This window comes from Saccostrea cucullata, unplaced genomic scaffold (assembly GCF_032062105.1).
Source record: "Saccostrea cucullata isolate Sc308-1 unplaced genomic scaffold, CSIRO_AGI_Scuc_v1 ctg2219, whole genome shotgun sequence".
Classification (NCBI taxonomy): Eukaryota; Metazoa; Mollusca; class Bivalvia; order Ostreida; family Ostreidae; genus Saccostrea; species Saccostrea cuccullata.
In genome coordinates, this window is record NW_026930392.1 from 357,453 (window position 1) to 378,068 (window position 20,616).

At 32.4% G+C, this 20,616-nt stretch overlaps 1 protein-coding gene across 5 annotated transcripts in view; it reads right to left on the reverse strand.

The window, feature by feature from the left end:
* LOC134228393 (glutamate [NMDA] receptor subunit 1-like) overlaps positions 1-20,616 on the reverse strand; it is a 59,688-nt gene that overhangs the window by 6,918 nt on the left and 32,154 nt on the right. For 2 of the 5 annotated variants that reach the window (XM_062710042.1, XM_062710043.1), the window contains exon 17: positions 16,489-16,634. In XM_062710042.1, coding sequence (XP_062566026.1) covers positions 16,489-16,634 — 146 coding nt within the window. Of the gene's footprint in view, positions 1-5,877; positions 7,664-16,488; positions 16,635-20,616 lie in introns of those variants that run through there. The other 3 variants (XR_009983986.1, XR_009983985.1, XM_062710044.1) reach the window with 3 other exon arrangements.

The window sequence follows — 20,616 nt, forward strand, 5'->3', positions numbered from 1 at the left end:
TAAGGTATGTCAGTCGTGAAGTTTGTTAAATCAAGGATTTTTTGAGAAGTATATTTTGGATAAGTACTCATATAGAGTACAGTGGACCTTCAGATATCTGGACCCCAGATATCCGGATGCTTCAGTATTCGGACGATTTTTCATCGGGACAGAATTTTTAAATGTTATATTGTTTTGTTTAACTGGTGATTCAGGTATCAGGACGCTTCACATATCTGGACAAATTAACTAGGAACCAAAGCGTCCGGATAAATGAAGCTCCACTGTATTCAAAATCGCAGAGAAAACAGGGGGTCAGTGATCATCTTGTTGATCTACGTTACAATGAAGTTGACCTTTTTGCACTTAAATTTCAACTCTTTGGTTAATTACTTTAACCTTTATCATATTTTATCAGATGTAACCATGGCAATATATATGATTTTATTTTGCATAAAATATGTTGAATAATATTTATAACTGAATGAACAAATATTGCAAATTACATGAAATGCGCGTAAATTATTGTGTGACCTTTTTGCACTAAAAAGTAACATTAGTAAATTATTGTATGACCTTTTTGCACTAAAAAGTAACATATTTGGGGTATTAAAAAACTAAATAGGCAATAAAACATTTTCTTAAATCAGGCTTTTTACGACTTGAGTGCTAATCAGTCAAACGTATTGAGTACTTTAAAATAATGAAAGAAAAAATTGGGGTCAGTGAGGTTAATTTTGAAATATTGGTCAAAATATGTGATTTTCAAGTGAAAAATGGTGTAAATTTTATCTTGACTTATTTGACATATCTTCATTTTTTGGCAAAGTTTGTTGAAGGAAGGTGTAAAACTTGTTCTAAAAATATAAATTAAGACCTATATTAAATATTCCTAGCAATATCATAATGGAAAATATTCTCTGAGTAAAAGTATGTGAGGCCAAAGTTCCAAGATATTAAATTTAATAAATATGCAGATTAAATTTTACAGAATTATCTGCCAAATATCCTTCCAACACAAGAAATTGACCCTCATAAATCTTGGTTCTTTGTAGCTTTTTGAGCAGTTTTTCAGTTGAATGTTAAAACATTAACATTGTTGAAATTAAATATGCTATAAAAATTGAATTTTAATAAAAAGTTTTGAAGTAAGAGGTTCTGCATGAACTTTTCTAAAAGCTGACGAGTGACATACCTTAAAGAAAATCTTTTGATACAGTAACCATGGCAATATTATTTTGAAACTTATAATTATAAAAACCATTGTAGCCCGTTGTATGAAATGCTTTGTTTAAGTATGACTATAACAGATGAATGGGTAGTATTTTTTTTTTTAAGTTAACACACAAAAAAATATCTGGACCAGTGCTCCTCTTAATTTCTAAATGTTTTATTTTTCTAGATATTGCATTTTTTAACCATAAGTCTCTGTTGAGACTGTAGCTCTACTGGTTTGTACTTATAACAAAGGAAGAGAAAAGAAGTCATTGCCATCAGACCAAAACTGTAGGAGGAGTAGTGTTTTAAAGGAATTTCACAGAAATTTCTATTTTTAGTAACCATGGCAACATCTTTTATTGAAATCAAAAACCGATCTACTAAATCATGTATCAGAGTGTAGTCTACTTGTGTGCCAAGTTATACTGAAATCAGACCACAACTTTTGGAGGAGTAGCGTTTTAAAGAAATTTCACAGAAATTTCTATTTTTAGTAACCTTGGCAACACCGTTCATCGAAATCAAATACTGATGCACAATATTATGTAGTTTAGTGTAGTTTACTTATGTGCCAAGTTATATTGAAATCAGACCACAACTTTTGGAGGAGTAGCGTTTTAAAGGAATTTTACAGAGATTTCTATTTTTAGTAACCATATCAACAACGTTCATGGAAATCAAAAACAGATGCAATATATTATGTATCTTAGTGTATTCTACTTGTGTGCCAAGTTATATTGAAATTAGACCAAAACTGTACAAAGAGTAGCATTTTAAAGGAATTTCACAGAAATTTCTATTTTTAGTAACCATGGCAACACTGTTCATCAAAATCTAAAACCAATGCATTTTAATAATTATGTATCTTAGTATTGTCTACTTGTGTGCCAAGTTTTATTGAAATCAGACCAAAACTGTAGGAGGATAGCATTTTAAAGGAATTTCTCAGAAATTTCTATTTTTAGTAACCATGGCAACACTGTTCATTGAAATCTAAAACTGATGCAATAAATTATGTATCTTAGGGTAGTCTACTTGTGTGCCAAGTTATATTGAAATCAGACCAAAACTGTAGTAGAAGTAGCGCTTTAAAGGAATTTCATAGAAATTTCTATTTTTAGTAACCATGGCAACACCTTTCATTGATATCTAAAACCGATGCACTAAATTATGTATCTTAGTGTAGTCTACTTTTGTGCCAAGTAATATTGAAATCGGACCAAAACTGTAGGAGTAGCATTTTGAACCAGAAGTCTCTATCGAGACTGTAGCTCTACTGGTTTGTACTCATAATAAAGGAAGAGACAAGTAGCAGTTGGGACATAAAACTTTCCAAAAGCAATAAATAAAATAATGATCCTTGATTAAGTCTCTTTTTGTGACAAGATTATGATAAGACCACAACTGTAGGAGTAGCTTTAATAAAATTTTACAGAATTTTCAATTTTAATTACCATGGCATCATCGTTCATCAAAAACACAAAACTGATAATTATGTATCTCAATGTAGTCTACTTGCATAACAAATTATATTAAAATCAGACTAAAAGTGTATTTGGAGAAGCATTTTAAAAGTATTTCACGGAAATTTCTATTTTTAGTAACCATGGTAACACTGTTCATCAAAATCTATAACCAATGCATATAATTATGTATCTTAGTATTGTCTTCTTGTGTGCCAAGTTATATTGAAATCAGACCAAAACTGTAGGAGAATAGCATTTTAAAGGAATTTCACAGAAATTTCTATTTATAGTAACCATGGCAACACTGTTCATTGAAATCTAAAACCGATGCACTAAATTATGTATCTTAGTGTAGTTACTTGTGTGCAAAGATATATTGAAATTAGACCAAAACTGTAGGAGGAGTAGCATTTTGAAGTATTTCACAAAAAATTTCTATTTTTAGTAACCACAGCAACACTGTTCATCCAAATCAAAAACCGACAAACAGTATTATGTATCTTAATTAGTGTAGTCTACTTATGTGTCGTTATATTGAAATCAGACCAAATCTGTAGGAGGAGTAGCATTCGAAAAGTATTTCATGGAACTCTTTCTATTTTTAATAACCACAGCAACACGGTTCATCGAAATCAAAAACCGATACTCAGAATTATGTATCTTAGTGTAGTCTACTTGTGTGCCAAGTTATATTGAAATCACACCAAATCTGTAGGAGGAGTAGCATTTCAAATGTATTTCATGGAAATTTCTATTTTTAGTAACCACGGCAACATCGTTCATCGTAATCAAAATTTCCTTAAACAGAAAACTTGTATCTTAGCGTAGTCTGTGTGTGTGCCAAGTTATACTGAAATCAGACCAAATCTGTAGTAGGAGTAGCATTTTAAATGTATTTTACAGAAATTTCTATTTTTAGTATTTTAAACCACGGCAACACCATTCATCAAAATCAAAAACAGATATACAGAATTATGTATCTTATTGTAGTCTACTTGTGTGCCAAGTTATATTGAAATCAGACTAAAACTGTAGGAGGCGTAGCATTTTGAAAAAAAATTTACAGACGGACAAACAGACAGACAGCTAGACAGACGGATGGATGATGGACACATTACTAATCGCATTTATACAAAGGAGTAAAACTGTCTAAAAATTGCTTACAGACAGAAGGGCAGACAGAGAGCTAGACAGACAGACGATGGACAAAATGTGATCAGAAACTCTCACTTGAGCCTTCGGCTCAGGTGAGCTAAAAAGATGATCATCATCAACTGACTAAGTTTGATGATCATAGGAATAAAATGTGCCCAATATACATATAAAACAAATTAGTGATCATCACTAGTTGACAAAAGTTTGATGACATAGGACTTAAAGAATCTAAAATATTCCTCTAAATTAATTATAGCTGCAGATCTGTAGCTCTCCGAAAAAATATATTGATAGACCGGAGAGCTATAGTGCCACCCATTGAAAAAACTGTATATTTATTGCGCACAAAAAAGTGCGCTCGGTTCTTGATTAATTCTTCCAAATTCTTACTTTAATTGCAAAAAATGGAAGATTTTAAACATTCCTTTCTCCTCTGTCAAGTACTCTCGTAGTTGACATCTGAACGAAGCATATTGGACCGAATTATCTTTGAAACCAAAATGGCAGTATAAATAAGCGAAATGTTCTATTATTACAATATCAGGGTCAGGAGGACTATTAACAACAATTATGAGGAATGTTTGGTTGTGGAAACAGCGAAAGAATATGTTCGGAACACACGGTTAGTAATGTTTTGAGATCACAGTTTAAAAACATGGAGAAATAAATCGAGAACCGAGCGCACTTTTTTGTGCGCAATAAATATACAGTTTTTTCAATGGGTGGCACTGTAGCTCTCCGGTCTATCAATATATTTTTTCGGAGAGCTACAGATCTGCAGCTAAATTAATTAGTAAAAAAAAATCCCAGAAAAATTAGAAAAGAAGTTTTCTGTTACCAATTTTGAGTCAACATGATATGAAGTCCTAATTGACAAGATTTGATGATATCAGCCCTTAGTTAATAACGTTTTAATAAATGGTCATGTAGCATAAGCTCTTTGAGCTTCTGACTCGGAAAAGCTAAAAATCTATATTAACAAGATGTGTTTGTGAAACACTGATGCCCCCGTATGGGAACATAGCAAAGATTAAACTTTTCTTAAATACAAACTAAATTTGATGGTATCCAAAGTAAGGTCTTCTCACAAGAAATACAACTGTAAAATTTGTAATGCCTAGCAACACCTTTTCAAGAAATATGTCCAAGGATAAATTTTTGCAAGGTAAGTCAAACTCCAGTGTCAAAGTTGATGGTTTCTAAAGAATGGTCTCACAAGGATTATATGTGTGAAGTATAACAGCCATAGCCTTAACTGTTCAAAAGTTATGACCAAGGCTCAAGTTTTTAAAAAGTAGATCAAACTCAAAGGTCAAAGTCAAAGTTCTTCGTATCCCATGAAAGGTTTCATCACATGGATTAAATATGTGAAAAATGAAAGCCCTGTCTCTTACCCTTCAAATGTTATTGTCAAAGTTTGTTTTTAAAAGTAGGTCAAACTTCAAGGTCAAGTTCAAAAGGTAAAAAATGTTGGCATCCAATGAAAGGTCTTCTCACAAGATATTACATTTGTGAAGTATGAAAGCCCTTGCCCACATAGTTCAAAAGCTATGGCAAAGGTTAGTTTTTTTGTAAAGTACATTAATCTCCAAGGTCAAGGTCAGAGAAATTGGTATCCAATTAAAAGTCTTTACACAAAGAATACATATGTGAAGTATAAAAAGTCTTAGTATCTACTGTTCAAAAATTATGACCAAAGTAAAAGTTAAATATTTTTGTGCAATTTGAGGTGTGTCAAACTTCAAGGTCAAATTTGTTGGTACCAAAATAAAGGTCTTGTCATGAAGAATATACATGTGAAATATGAAAGTCATAGCTCCACTAAATCAAAAGTTATGAGCAAGGTTCAAGTTATTGCGAACAGCTAGACAGACGGTCGGCCAAAAAAAAAATATATACCCCTAAATCTTGGATTACAGGGGCATAAAAAGATTTTAATTCTGACTGTGTCCCAATTTTATTGAAATAAGATAAAATCTAGAGACCCTGTATTAATTTATAAACCCATACTCTTTTTCTGATCAAACACACTAAGTTAACAAATTAAAAAACAACAGACTACATATTGAAACTCAACTTTATTCACACACATTTCTGTAATAAATATCATCAAAGGAAAACAACAACAACAGGGGGTTTTCATAATAATATATTATCTTTCATTTACCAAAGAACTGAAGTTCACAATTCTGATCAACTAGACTAACTACAGATTCTTGTAAACTAGAGTACTTCATTACAGATTCTTGTAAATTGGAGTAATCAATTACAGATTCTTGTAAACTAGATTACTTTACAACATATTCTTGTAAATTGGAATACTAACTAAAGATTCTTGTAAATTTGAATAATTAACTACATATTCTTGTAAAATAGAGTACTTAACAACAGATTCCTATAAACTGGAGTACTTAAGAACAGATTCCTATAAATTGGAGTACTTAACAACAGATTCCTATAAGATGGAGTACTTAACAACAGATTCCTATAAATTGGAGTACTTAACAACAGATTCCTATAAAATGGAGTACTTAACAACAGATTCCTATAAATCGGAGTACTAAACAACAGATTCCTATAAATTGGAGTACTTAACAACAAATTCTTGTAAACCAGAGTACTAAACTACATGCATATACAGTTAAACTGTAGTACTACACTACAAATTATTGTATACAGGAGTACTCTACAGATTCAGTTAAACTGGAGTACTACACTACAAATTATTGTATACAGGAGTACTCTACAGATACAGTTAAACTGGAGTACTACACTACAAATTATTGTATACAGGAGTACTCTACAGATACAGTTGAACTGGAGTACTACACTACAAATTATTGTATACAGGAGAACTCTACAGATACAGTTAAACTGGAGTACTACACTACAAATTATTGCATACAAGAGTACTCTACAGATTCAGTTAAACTGGAGTACTAAACTACAAATTATTGTATACAGGAGTACTCTACAGATACAGTTGAACTGGAGTACTACACTACAAATTATTGTATACAGGAGTACTCTCAGATACAGTTGAACTGGAGTACTACACTACAAATTATTGTATACAGGAGTACTCTCAGATACAGTTGAACTGGAGTACTACACTACAAATTATTGCATACAGTCATGTAACTGAAATTTTGGTTGACTAATATACTGAACTGCATACAGATTCTGGTTGTCTTAGTTACTAAACTACAAATACTGCTTGATTGGAATACTTAACTACAGATAAAGTACTTATGATGAGGGATGACTGGATAACCTTACTACAGACCCTCATTATTACTAGGAGTGTTTAACTTTACATACTCTGGTTCATTGGAGTTCTTGACCTCTAACTATTAACTGTTATATTCAACAAATGAGATAAGATTTTGAGACATAGATTAACGTTAACTTGATTTCTTAATGATTGGTCCTCATTAATTAGGCATTTCTAACCACAGGCTCCCATTCTGTTCTCATCCAGTCCTCAGAGCTGTCACTACAGAATTAACAGCAGTGTTTCTAGAGATGAAATATTTAACACTAGAGCAGGGTTTTGCAAAAATAACAAAACTGAACCAAAAATATTAATCTTACATATCAACAACAGAATTAATTTGGCAGCCATGCAGGTATATCACATTTCTCTCACAAATTCAGGATTTTCTTTGTGCTTTAAAATGGCTATTCAGACTGTGACCTCTTTTACTTGTCCTTATACTCCTCAACCCTATAGTGAACAGGACAAATCAGGTACTCTTCTTGGTTTCCTCTGTAATCTCTGCCACAGCTATATCATCTTTTAGTGCCTTCATATAATGCCATGTTTCTCTTAACAATTTTCTTTTCTGAAAGGGAAATTTTTAAATGAAAATGGGTGTATATAATATATACCCTTGTAATCAAAAGTCAAAAATATACTTAAAAAATCACAAATGATATACACATGTATATCATCTTAATGTGTCTTACAAAACTTGAAATTTCAGAAAGATATATGTTATAATTTGAATTTTTTTAAAGTAATACATTCAGCAAAATATTGATTAAGAATTATTAAAACAAAAGTGATATATTACAAAACAGGGCAAAATTTTTGTTTATAACAATTTAACACACCCATGGGCCTTAATTTTTACCTCAATTATTTATTTCTATGAGTGAGTAATGAAAGGGGACAAACTTTTGTCAATGTACGGTAAAATTTCTATTTATTATACCCCCCCCCTTAAAGGTGACAGGGTATATATAGTGATTGGGATGTCCTTCCCTCTGTCTGTTACGCTTTGGGATACTCATTTCTTATCTCCTCTTATACCATTCAATGAAGTTTTAAACTAATGAAACTTTCACAGATTTTTTTTATCGCCATTGTGATCTACTTTACTTTTTGATCTGACACTTGTTTCAGGTCTCCCAGTGCAAAACATGGACTTATATACCCATAGGAGAGGCAGGGGGTATCATTTAGTGAGCTCAATACTCACAACACCTCTAGCTTCATAAAACTCTATTCTTTAACTATGGCCCCTGAAAACTCACATGCATCACTATCAAAAAATAAAAAAAAAACTACACTGCCTAAGAATGCCTCCATATAAATATCATCAACTTTCCTGTTACTAAGGAGAATATTTTTAATAGATTTTGTTCTTTATATTTAAATTCTGTTATTCAAAATTTATTTAAGAAATAATGTGCATATCATCTTTAAACATTTATAAGGATATAAATACGGGTACATTTGTGACTTATTCATACATGTAGATTTTATACATGTATTTGCCTCATTATAATTTTATTGTGTTTAATGTTTTATTTTTCAAACTCAAAGCCACACGTTGATGCATTGATTGCACATAAACCCTTTATGATGTCACAGAGAAATTACGTCTAACATTTAAGAAGTGAGGAACCCATGTTTATAAAAATAGAATATATATAGTTCAAAGTACTGTAAATCATTTTTATTTGCGAGAACATTATTTTCGCGTAATTACGTGAGACAGTGTGCTCGCGAAAATTTAATTCTCGCGTATAATAGCATTCCTTATGATTATCTAGAGCAATAACCACGATTCGCGAAAATTTTGTCTCGCTAATCAAGAGTCAATGACTATCTCACGAAAATTTAGTGATCTACAGTAGTTCAAAGTCGATATCACACAGGTGTAAATAATTATAAAAGAAAAAAGAAAATGGTTTTAAAATTTCATTCAACCCGAGCGCAGGTCTGATCAGGCTCAATATTTTGATATAATGTGTACAATGATAATATCCATTATCCATAACAGTCTGAAATATGTAAATATTGTTCCTGAGAAAACTTGCTCTCTATAATCTTTAAGGTAGGTCGCGGGTTTGCTTTTGTCATCAATTTTGGTACACAATTTCGGCGATTCGAGCGGTTGTTTTGTGCACATTTGATTATGACGTCAGTTACGTCACAAAGGCAACGTCACGTTGTTTGCCGTTTAATTCTCTGCAAATGACTTCAAGTCTGTGCGAATCAAGTATCAGGGTAGATTAATACAAAGTGCATGCTATTGTACGTAAACCTCGTACATGTACATGTTTTATAATTAAATTTCAGTCTAAATTCTGATGTGATTATTTGTAATATCTTAGGACTAATTAAATACAAAACCAAATGAAAAAAATAATTTATAAACTGGTAAAAGTCAATCAGAATAAATCAGCGTAAAAGTTATTGTATGCAGAAAAAAAGTTATAATGAATAAAAATTGCTTAGCGGAAAATTTGGGGGGGGGGGATGTATGTGCGCACGCGTTATTTGAAACTCAGGTGAACATGCGTTTTGCATCATGACTGCCAATCAAAGCCGGGGCAAAAATTTGCCTTTACTTTTCAGGATGGAATCAATCCTCATCATTAAAAACAGGTGAAATTTAATAACATGTATTTTCTAGGTTTTTTAAAATTATCATCATCATTATCATAATTGTTTGGTTGTTATGTATTTGAAGCTCGTATATTCACATTGTTTTGCTGGCTAATAAATTGTGAAATGCATTTTAAAATCAATTTGATACGAACACCTATAAGACCTATAAGTCACTGTAAACAATTTACAAGTATCATTTTTTTCTGTATAATTTTTTTTATAACAAAAAGTTCAAAGTGTAAAAGCTAAATGCAAGTGTTCTCCATTTTGGGTATTGAAATTTGATTCAGAGAATTCGAAAGAAACAAATGTTTGAGATTTAGGGACATATACTATAGCTTGCGACTAACATAGAAAGAACGTTGTAGGTACTCCCCCTCCCCTCCTCCCGGTTATTTCCTCAGTATCGGGATGTTTTTCTTTTCGTTTTCGAAAAAAGTGATCAAATTTTTGTGTCCCCTGCCTGAAATCCTATTGACCATGAATTTCCTTTTTAAATAAAGGTACAAATATTTTATCACTCGCGTTGTTGTCGCTGTATGTTTAATTCTCATGCACGAGGAATGATTATACCTTCCATTTTGACTTAGTGATCAGAGTATGGATTTCACAATACTAGTGAAAATACCGATAAGTTGCTAGTCATCCCAATATGTCTCCGCAATAAATTAAATGATAAATAAAATAAAACTTTGTATCTATGTCACTTTTTAAATCTTGCATATTCCAAAGGTCAAGATATTTATACTCGTTCTGTAAATGTGACTACGTTCAACTTCAACAGATGACGTTGTAGATATACGTAAATAACGCCATAAACGCAACATTTTAGCAGTATAAAAGAAAACTTTGAAATTATTTAGCAAAAAATCTAGCGAGAAGACAGATTGATTTTTTTATATTAATAGTTTTGATTTTACCTCATCTTGATATTTTGAAATTCCTGACTAATTCGTCTACGTCTTTAAAAAATTATCCAACCTTTTTAAAAGAAACTATTTTCACAAAAATGGCTTAAAACGTCATTTTCCCATATATTTCAATAGTAAAACGTAAAAAAAGTACTAACAACAATACCGCGTTTACAATAATATAGCATTAAAACTACGTAGGCAAAATTAATAAAAATTGCAGAATATACGCTGTGAAGTCTAAGGAACATTTTATAAAATTTTCAGGATATGTTTTCTCGTAAGAATTTTTATGCAGTAAACCCGCGACCTACCTTAAAGCTAAAATTGTTGAAATTTTGTCCATTTTGTCCTCTTTCTAAACAAGAGGCCCATGGGCAACATCACTCACCTGAGCACTGTGGCTAGGAAAAAGTAGAAATTGGTTTACTACTAAAAAGTTTAAATCCAAATGTAGTCCCATGGCCAATCTGAGCACTGTGGCTAGGAAAAAGTAGAAATTGGTTTATTATTAAAAAACTTAAATCCAAATGTAGTCCCATGGCCAATCAAGCCTTTGCTATTCTTGAGAAGATGATTTTTAAAGAATTTTTCTAAATATTTCTATGTAAAACTTTGGTCGGCCATTGTGGCCCCGCCCTACCCCCGGGGGTCATGATTTGAACAAACCTGAATCTACACTACCTGAGGATGCTTCCATATAAATATGATCAATTATGGCTTTGTTATTCTTGAGAAGAAGATTTTTAAAGAATTTTCCTATATATTTCTATGTAAAACTTTGGTCGGCCATTGTGGCCCCGCCCTACCTCCGGGGGTTGTGATTTGAAAAAACTTGAATCTACACAATTTGAGGATGCTTCTATATCAAATATGATCAATTATGGCTTTGTTATTCTTGAGAAGAAGATTTTAAAGAATTTTCCTATATATTTCTATGTAAAACTTTGGTCGGCCATTGTGGCCCTGCCCTACCCCCGGGGGTCATGATTTGAACAAACTTGAATCTACACTACCTGAGGATGTTTCCCCATAAGTTTCATCTTTGCTGGCACAGTGGTTCTCGAGAAGAAGATTTTTAAAACATGCCACCAAATTTTCATCAATTCCCAATATCTCCAATTGAATGAGGGCGTGGCCCTTCATTTGAACAAAATTGAATTCCCTTCACCCAAGGAAGTTTTGTGGCAAGTTTGATTGAAATTGGCCCAGCAGTTCTTGAGAAGAAGTCGAAAATGTGAAAAGTTTACAGGCAGACGGACGGACAGACAGACGGACGCCAGACAAAATGTGATCAGAAAAGGTCACTTGAGCCTTCAGCTCAGGTGAGCTAAAAATGATATAAAATCGTAATAGTTTGTGACGTCATAAAAAAAAATTGTCAATAAACTACTTTGAAACTATAATATGTTCTGTTATTGATATTTCTCATACAATTTATAGAATTCAGAATACTGTGAAATCACAAATTTTCGTGGGGGTTTAATTTTCCTTGTTTTCGAAGTATAAAGAGCCCAACGAATTCATGTCCACCACAAAATGTAAAATGTTACATACTTAACTACTCAACAATTCTACATCCATGAAATCAAATCCTCATGAACCAAGACTTTTCCCTCAAACAACGAAAATTTGACTCCAAGAAAATATGTGATTTTACAGTATTTCAAGAATTTTTCAAAATTTGACTTTTGTGGTGGCAAAGATATGTAATTTACTGCATATAGTTCTTTATCTTTTCTAGTCCAGTGGTTCTAGAGATGAAGAATTTTAAAAGAATCTATTGAATTATTGTTTACACTTGCTTACAAGTTGTTTTGTCTATAAGTACTACCTAGGTTTTATATTTCAAGGTTATTTTAGAGAGATTTAACATTGAACTGCTTACATGTTGGTAAGACTTTTCGTCAGAATCGGTTAACATTTTCAATTCAAAGTTATGAGTTTGTACATATATATAGTTTTGATAAATGTTTTTAGAACTGACGATATTGAATTAAAAAAAAAAGATTAATTAAGTAATGGACGCTTTATATTAAAAGAAAATTATTAAACTACTGGCATATAATCAATGTAAATACTTGTACTTCATGCATAATCTTAGAATACATAAATGATATAATGTATCCAGAGTGACTTAGTTCAACAATGATCCTCAGAAAAGTTTATAGAAAGATACTTTGTTGCAAGTTTGATTTATAATTGGCAGAATGATTCTTGAGAAAATGAATTAAAACTAGAACTGTCCAAACGGGACAAAATACCCCCCGCTAGGTTTTTCAGAAGTAAGTTTTTCCATAAGAAAGATATGGACCGGACACAAATTATGAAATTTTTCTACCAGTGACCTTGAACTTCCCCAAATGACCTTGGGTCAAGGTCATGACACACCCTTGGGTTATGGGCAATCTTTGTGTGAAATGAGAACCTACCAAGTTTATCCATAAGAAAGATATGGACCGGACACGAATAATGAAATTTTTCTTCCGGTGACCTTGAACTTCCCCAAATGACCTTGGGTCAAGGTTATGACACACCCTTAGGTCATGGGCAATCTTTGTGTGGAGTAGTAGATTCTAATGTCCCTCTGTAAGAAAGATATGGAGCGGACACGTTTGCACAGACAGAGGGACGGATGGACAGCTAGACAGACAGACAGACAGCTAGACAGACGGACAAGGTGATTCCTATATACCCCCACAAACTTCGTTTGCGGGGGTTATAAAAAGTTTACAGATGACAGACACATTGACACTATAGACACCCTTTGATCAGAAAAAATCACTTAAGCCATTGGTTTAGTTAAACCAAAACCCAAAATATACATTAATTTTAGATCTGTCTTTCAAACTAGCTGTCAAAAAGTGCTGTATAGTACCAGGATTGAGAAGAACTGTAACATATTAAATCATTAACATTTTAGTTGGCTAGAAAAAAATATTAGTAAAAGTAATACCTTGTTGATACACCTGTAATTTTTCTTCTGCAAGTCCATGCTTGTGAAAACAGCATCAAAGCACCACAAATCATGCTGATGTGACAAATCGTGTTATCAAACGTTACAAGCGCTGGAATCTTATTACTGCATAGACAAGAAACTCACAGGCTTTAAATACAGATATCATAACAATAAACACACCTTTGAGCCTGCTGACACCATAAGGTCAGAGACACTAGTTCTCAACCTACAGTATAAGCTAGTACAGACAACAGTTAAAACTCCAGTGATACCGAGTGAATACTGCTCTATGTAATAGTAAGCCATCCACTGTTAGGGGGAATTAACTTTTAACAGTCACTCTTGTATACATGCTTGCTGCCAAATTTGCGTCTTCTTCTCACAGCTTTAATGTAACATTTTTTTTCATAACTGTCATTATATTTAGCTCAAATGTTGAAGTTCTAGTACAAGGTTTTAGCTTATGATACATTGGTGATTATGAGGAGTTATCGTTAAGTTACTTACTATGATACTGATGCATTGGTTATTATGAGCATAGTTGTATACACTTACAGTCCCTGAAATGTCCTACTTTCCCACCTGAACGGTGAACGAACGCTGAACGAACAGTTAACGAACGCAGAGCGAACGGTGAGTGAACGATGTGCGAACGCTGAACGCAACTTGGTGAACAAAGTGTGAACGGTGAACACAGAACGCGAACGGAGCGCGAACGGAGCGCGAACGCGAGCGCAAAGTGAACGGTGAACGAACGGTGAACGCAAGATGAACGATTTATTCGGAATGCCTCCAATCTTTTCCTTGCATTGAAATTATTCTATAATTCTAATTTCAGGTGCTTTAATATAAATACACAGTAGATAAATAAATAAATAATAAAAACATTTTTTTTCTACACATATATTCACCTATGATTTAAATTGATAGTTTTATAACATGATTTTAATTGCCGTAAAACATGTGTATTTGTTACCGAACACGTGTTTAAATATAAAATTAATCTATTTATGTATATAGTAAATATGCTTATCTTTTCACAAAAAAATAATGTGGACTTTAGAAGATAAAACTACTATTCATAGAATGAATTAATTACATTGTACGCGGTTGAATCAACCAGACATGTATTTTCATGCCAAGGCAACTCAGAGTAAAATAACGGATTTTTTTTATTCACAATTGTCTGTTGACGTATTGCATAAAACCTCTCGTTTTTTAAAATTCTAATGCAAAATATTCTTAGTTATGTGTCTTTTGTATTCTTTTATGATGATTATTTTAGCTAACTTCTACATGTATGTGTATACATTTCCAGGCCGTGATTATACTCCGCAGGATGATGGAAATGAAGAGGCATTCAATAATTATTTGTAATAGATTAAATTTTCAAAACTAATTAAGTAGTAATATGCTGTCATAGTTTTTACTAAACAGAGAAATGTACGAGAGAGAGAGAGAGAGAGAGAGAGAGAGACCCCCTCAATTCTCAGATATCTGATGCATTAAATAAAAATTCTTATTATTTCTCCTAAATATTCCAAGCAGAAAAGGTAATCAATTTTTTTAGATTAACAAATCCATTTGACAGTAATCATTGGCTTTTATTTTCTGTCATCAAGTTCACACAGTTTACAGGAAGTCCAGGTGTGTTTGTCCTATCAATCAATGTCATTCGACACAGTGGAGGTATGGAAATCACGTTTCACTGAACATGCCGAAGGCAGTCACTTAATATTTCCAAGAAGTTTTAATATTTTTCCCTATCATTTCAAGATCTGATTTTTGCATTCCTGCAGAAAAAAAAAAATTAATAATGGGAATATATACTTGAAAGGATTAAGTTTTAAATCGAGTTTGAAACATATTCCCTGTCAATTTAAAATACTACTGTCGGCACAAGTGTATTCTAAATTACTATTGTTTAAGGACTGTTTGATGTTGGTTTTAAGACTGATTTAATAAGCTCTAAAGATATTTAACTCAGTGAATATTTGCAGTACTGTTCATAATTCTGAGACCTACGTGTAGTTTAAAATACTTGTTGCTGTAGAAATAATTTTTTTGTGTTTTCTTGTCTTGTAAAAGACTTGGATTGATTATTATACATTCATTAATGATTTGTCATCTTTAACATTGCAACAAATCGTTGCTGTGCGCAAAGCATTTGTACACTGCCCTTTTTTTAAATTTAATATTTTAGCATCGGTCTACAAACATGTAGGTACTTAATGTATTATTTTCCATGGAAAATTCATGAATAAAGTAACAGCTAAATTATAATAATAGAAATATAAATATTATAGATAATTTTTGCAATGAAATAATTATTCTTTAATCACGATATCTAATTTATTTAATTAATAAACATGTAAATCCTTACCATCAAAAAGATAAGTCCTTTCACTTCGGAGTTCCGAATGACAATGAAGACTGAACGATAAGTGAACGGTTAAAGCAAGGTGAACGCAAAGTAAACGGAACGAAGAGCTAACGGTGAACGGTGAACGGTGAATGCAATACTGTGAACGGAGAGCGAATGGTGAACGCACGCTGAACGAATGGTGAGCGAACGGAAAAATGGGAAAGTAGAATGTTTCAGGGACTGTAATATGACATTTATTTAATGAAGGATTTGTCAAACCATTCTGTTTTCATGCTACATTTCAATCAGTAACATTCACTTTATCTGGAATTGGCATTCTCAAAATGCTGTTCAATATTAGAGATAAGGTAATATTACACAATGTTCTTTTAGTCAGTAAATCTCACTACATTGTACAACTTCTTCAAAGTTGTGAATCATACAATCCAAAGCAAATTCTTTGTTTCAAATATTTCAAACAATTTCTGGGTATACTGATTAACAAGCCATTCTACTGAGTCTGTGTGGGTTACCTCAATGTTCCCCCTCCAGCGGTCCGCAGCATTTCTGGCCAGCTCCAACTCTTTGTCCTTCAGTCCTCTGTGTCTCTTGTATGCTATCTCAATCACAATTAAAATAATGCCAGCAATGATGCCCCCCGCTACCATCAAAAACACACCTAAAATTGTCAAGGAGGAGAATACAAATAAAGTGCCCCGCCACAGCATGATACGCCCGTCAAATACATTGTTCAATAATCATAAATTGGTTAAGGTGTAAGAATTAATCAGATAACCTTGATTAACAGATTGACACAGATTTCAATGATCTAATTTCCATTTCTTATCATGTTTAAAATATTGTACATACATCTCTAAGAGACTTAAAGTGTAGGGATTAATTATAACAAATAATACATCATATAATTCTAAACTGGCTGTGTTAGAACTGAACAAATATCCATCTGCAACTTTAAATTGTTCATTGCATATTTTATGGAATAATGGAAATGCTACAGTCTAATAAAAAAAATCAAAAATAAATTATTCTTTAGACTATAAAATTCTAAGTGAGACATGACTGCAATTTGTTGCAAATATATAATCGAAGGCCTGAAGGGCCACAATGGCGCCGCGCTTTAGATATGGCAGTGACACCGTGAAATAATTATACAGCTTAGCTGTACATGTATATCTAGATAAAATATCACGATTTCAGCATTTATGAAATAAAAGCATTCAATTCATATGGTCCAACTGAACAGCTTGAGAACAGGTTTTAATGTGTAGTCACTAGTCAGTACCCCAGTAAAAGAGTATTAGGACCATACTTGCCAACACCCAAGATGTAAAAATCTGGTCATTTGTGTACATGTATTGATAATTCTTCTATTTAAAAAAAGGCTTTACTGAATTATTTACTTACAATGATGAAAAATTATTGATTAAATTGACATGTTAAATAAGAACATTGGTTTCATTGTCCAGCATTGACCTGAATTATGGTAAGTCTGCATTTTTAAAAAAAAGCCTTTTCGGTTTGTGCTAACAGGGACCTATATCATGTATATACTAATGTATATATTGTTTATATATAGGTCCCTGGTGCTAAATTTGAAAGTAATTCCAATTTTAGAGGATTTGAAATTACTTTTCCTCTCTCATAACAAGAGATGTTTGTAAAACACTTATGCCCCCTTCCCCCTAAATTGAAATTTTTCTAAGTCCAAAAGGGCATAACACTGTCAAAAATGGCGCGATTGTACCCAAAACAAAACTTGACAAAGACATTTAATTAATAAATCTGTGTACCAAATTTCATCTCAGTATGTGCAACCTCTACAAAGAAAATGAACGAAAACTGCAAATAATTGGAATTTTTCTAAGTCTAAGGGACATAACTCTGTCAAAATTGGTGCAATACGTTCTATTTCCACTATTGAAGAGTTATAGTTCTTAGTGCGCTCTTTTGTGAAAAAGTCAGAGAATTACAAATCTCACGGGATTTCTGGGACAAACGTAACATAAAAATGTAAAGAACACGTTGAATGTCGATGAACAAGTCCTAACAAAATACAAGTGAAATATTTCATTGTTGTGGACTTTATTTAAATCAAGAGTAGAGATGACAAAGATATTAATTTACATCTATTGGTGATCGTATGTATCTATTTATTGTAATGGTACATTTAAAGTAAATACACATACCTCAGAAATGTCGTATTTTTATAAATGGACAATAAAGTTAGGGTTTTCGCTCTTTTACATATGTCTTTTAATTCTTCTATTCTTTAGTTAGAATGACAAATGCACTTAACATTTAAAATTGGATTGATAATGGCAATATGTTTTGTATTATCCGCAATGCCATGCTGTCCCAGTCAGACGACCAAACGCACCTCTAATTCTGAAGAGTTCACTAATGGAAATACAACGTATTGTACCCAAAACAGAACTTGACTTAGATATTCATGTAGAATATCAGTAAAATTTCAGTATGTACAACTGTTGCAAAGTAAATGAACGGAAACTGCAAATAATTGAAATTTTTTCCAAGTCTAAGGGGCATAACTCTGTCGATAAAGTGCCCCGCCACAGCATGATACGCCCGTCAAATATTGTTCAATAATCATAAATTGGTTGGGGTGCAAGAAAATCAGGTAACCTTGTTTAACAGAGTGACACATGCAGATTTCGATGATCTAATTTCCATTTCTTATCATGTTTAAAATAATTGTACATACATCTCTAAGAGACTTACAGTGTAGGGATTAATTATAACAAATAATACATCATATAATTCTAAACTGGCTGTGTTAGAGCTTAACAAATATCCATCTGCAGCTTTAAATTGTTTATTGCATATTTTATGAAATAATGGAAATGCTACAGTCTAATAAAAAATCAAAAATAAATTATTCTTTAGACTATAAAATTCTAAGTGAGTCATGACTGCTATTTATTGCAAATATATAAAAACTGAAATGTAATTTTTTTTTCAATGAACACATATACAATTAGTTTTAATTATATTATAAAATACTAATTTAGTTTTAATCATACACTAAAACATCAATTTGTTTTAATTACATTACACCAATTGAAAGATCTTTATCTGAACTATAGCCATCAAGAACTCTTAATTAACACAAGCAACTATGAGGCCATTTCTTTTTACCCAACCCCCAAGAGATAAATTAAGATAACACAGCTGCATGATCAGATCTAAAGATGCTCTTGCTTTACAATAAACTCATTAATTTCTCTCTAATTTGACGTGCAAATTTCTGCTATCAAAATTCTTCTTGACCAGTGCTTGATAATTATGCCCATGGGACAAACTGAATTCCTCTCAAAACATTAACAGTTGTTACAGATTGCTGTAAAGTATATGAATATGAAAAAATAAGTTTTTACTTAATTTAACATTTTTTAATAAGGATACAACTATATTTTTACATTTTTTAGGATTATGAAATTTAAAATTTAAAAGACTTATTTTTTTTTTTTTAAATTTACTTAAATTAAAGGTCACAGTGACCTTGAAATAGACCGCGACACACCTTCTACCATAGATGTATATTTTGCCAAGTTTGAAAGCTCTAGGTCTAATAGTTTTCTAGTTATGAGCCGGACAGGATTTTTCCATATTTGGCTGTAGCATCTTTATTAAAGATCAGAGCGACTACTTTTTGTGCGCGACATACCGTCTACCCAAGAAGTATTAGTTGACAAAGTTTGATAATCCTAGGCCTAATAGTATTCAAGTTATGAGCAGTACATTAATGGACAGACGGATGGACGGACATGAAGCCTATAACATAATATGTCCTGTCTTAAGACGGGCGTATAAAAATGGTGCGATCAGACCCAAAACAGAACTTAGCCTAGAAATTCATGTGATATATCTGTATACCAAATTTTATTTCAATATGTGCAACGGTTGCAAAGAAAATGAACGGAAACAAAGTGGACCGACAGACCAACAGACAGCAGCAAAGCAATATGCCCTCCCTTCTTTGAAGGGGGGCATAAAAAGGCTGGTAAACAAATGTTTTGACAGGCAATAAATTAAAATTAAGAGAATTAGAGACGAGAGATCTTTCCTTCTGTTGTCGAATTCTCAGGAGATATAGATAACACATGATCAGAGATGCCCAACTTCCCACACTAAGCTCATTAATTATCTTTAACTGGATACATGTCCACTCATATCTCCTTAAGGACAAATGGATAGAATATAATTGGAATTTTTCTAAGTTCAAGAGCATAACTCTGTAAAAAATGGCACGATCGTACCCAAAACAGAACTTGATATTCACCTGATAAATCTGTATACCAAATTTCATTTCAGTATGTGCAACGGTTGTGAAAAAAATGTACGGAAACTAAATTGACCGACAGACTGACCGACAGATAGCAGCAAAGCAATATGCCCTCCCTTCTTCGAAGGGGGGCATAATTAGGCCTAATTAATTTAATTAACCAGTGTAATGTGTACTAAATGTACAGTAAGACCTACACTGTTTTCGAACACTATTTTATGTGATGAAAGTTGTTTTCCAAGATTCCTTGACATGTACATCAATATTGTTTCTCTTTCTCTTTGTTCAATTTGTTCCTGCTGGTCTTGATAACAATCTTGTTCTATCGGAAGCCATT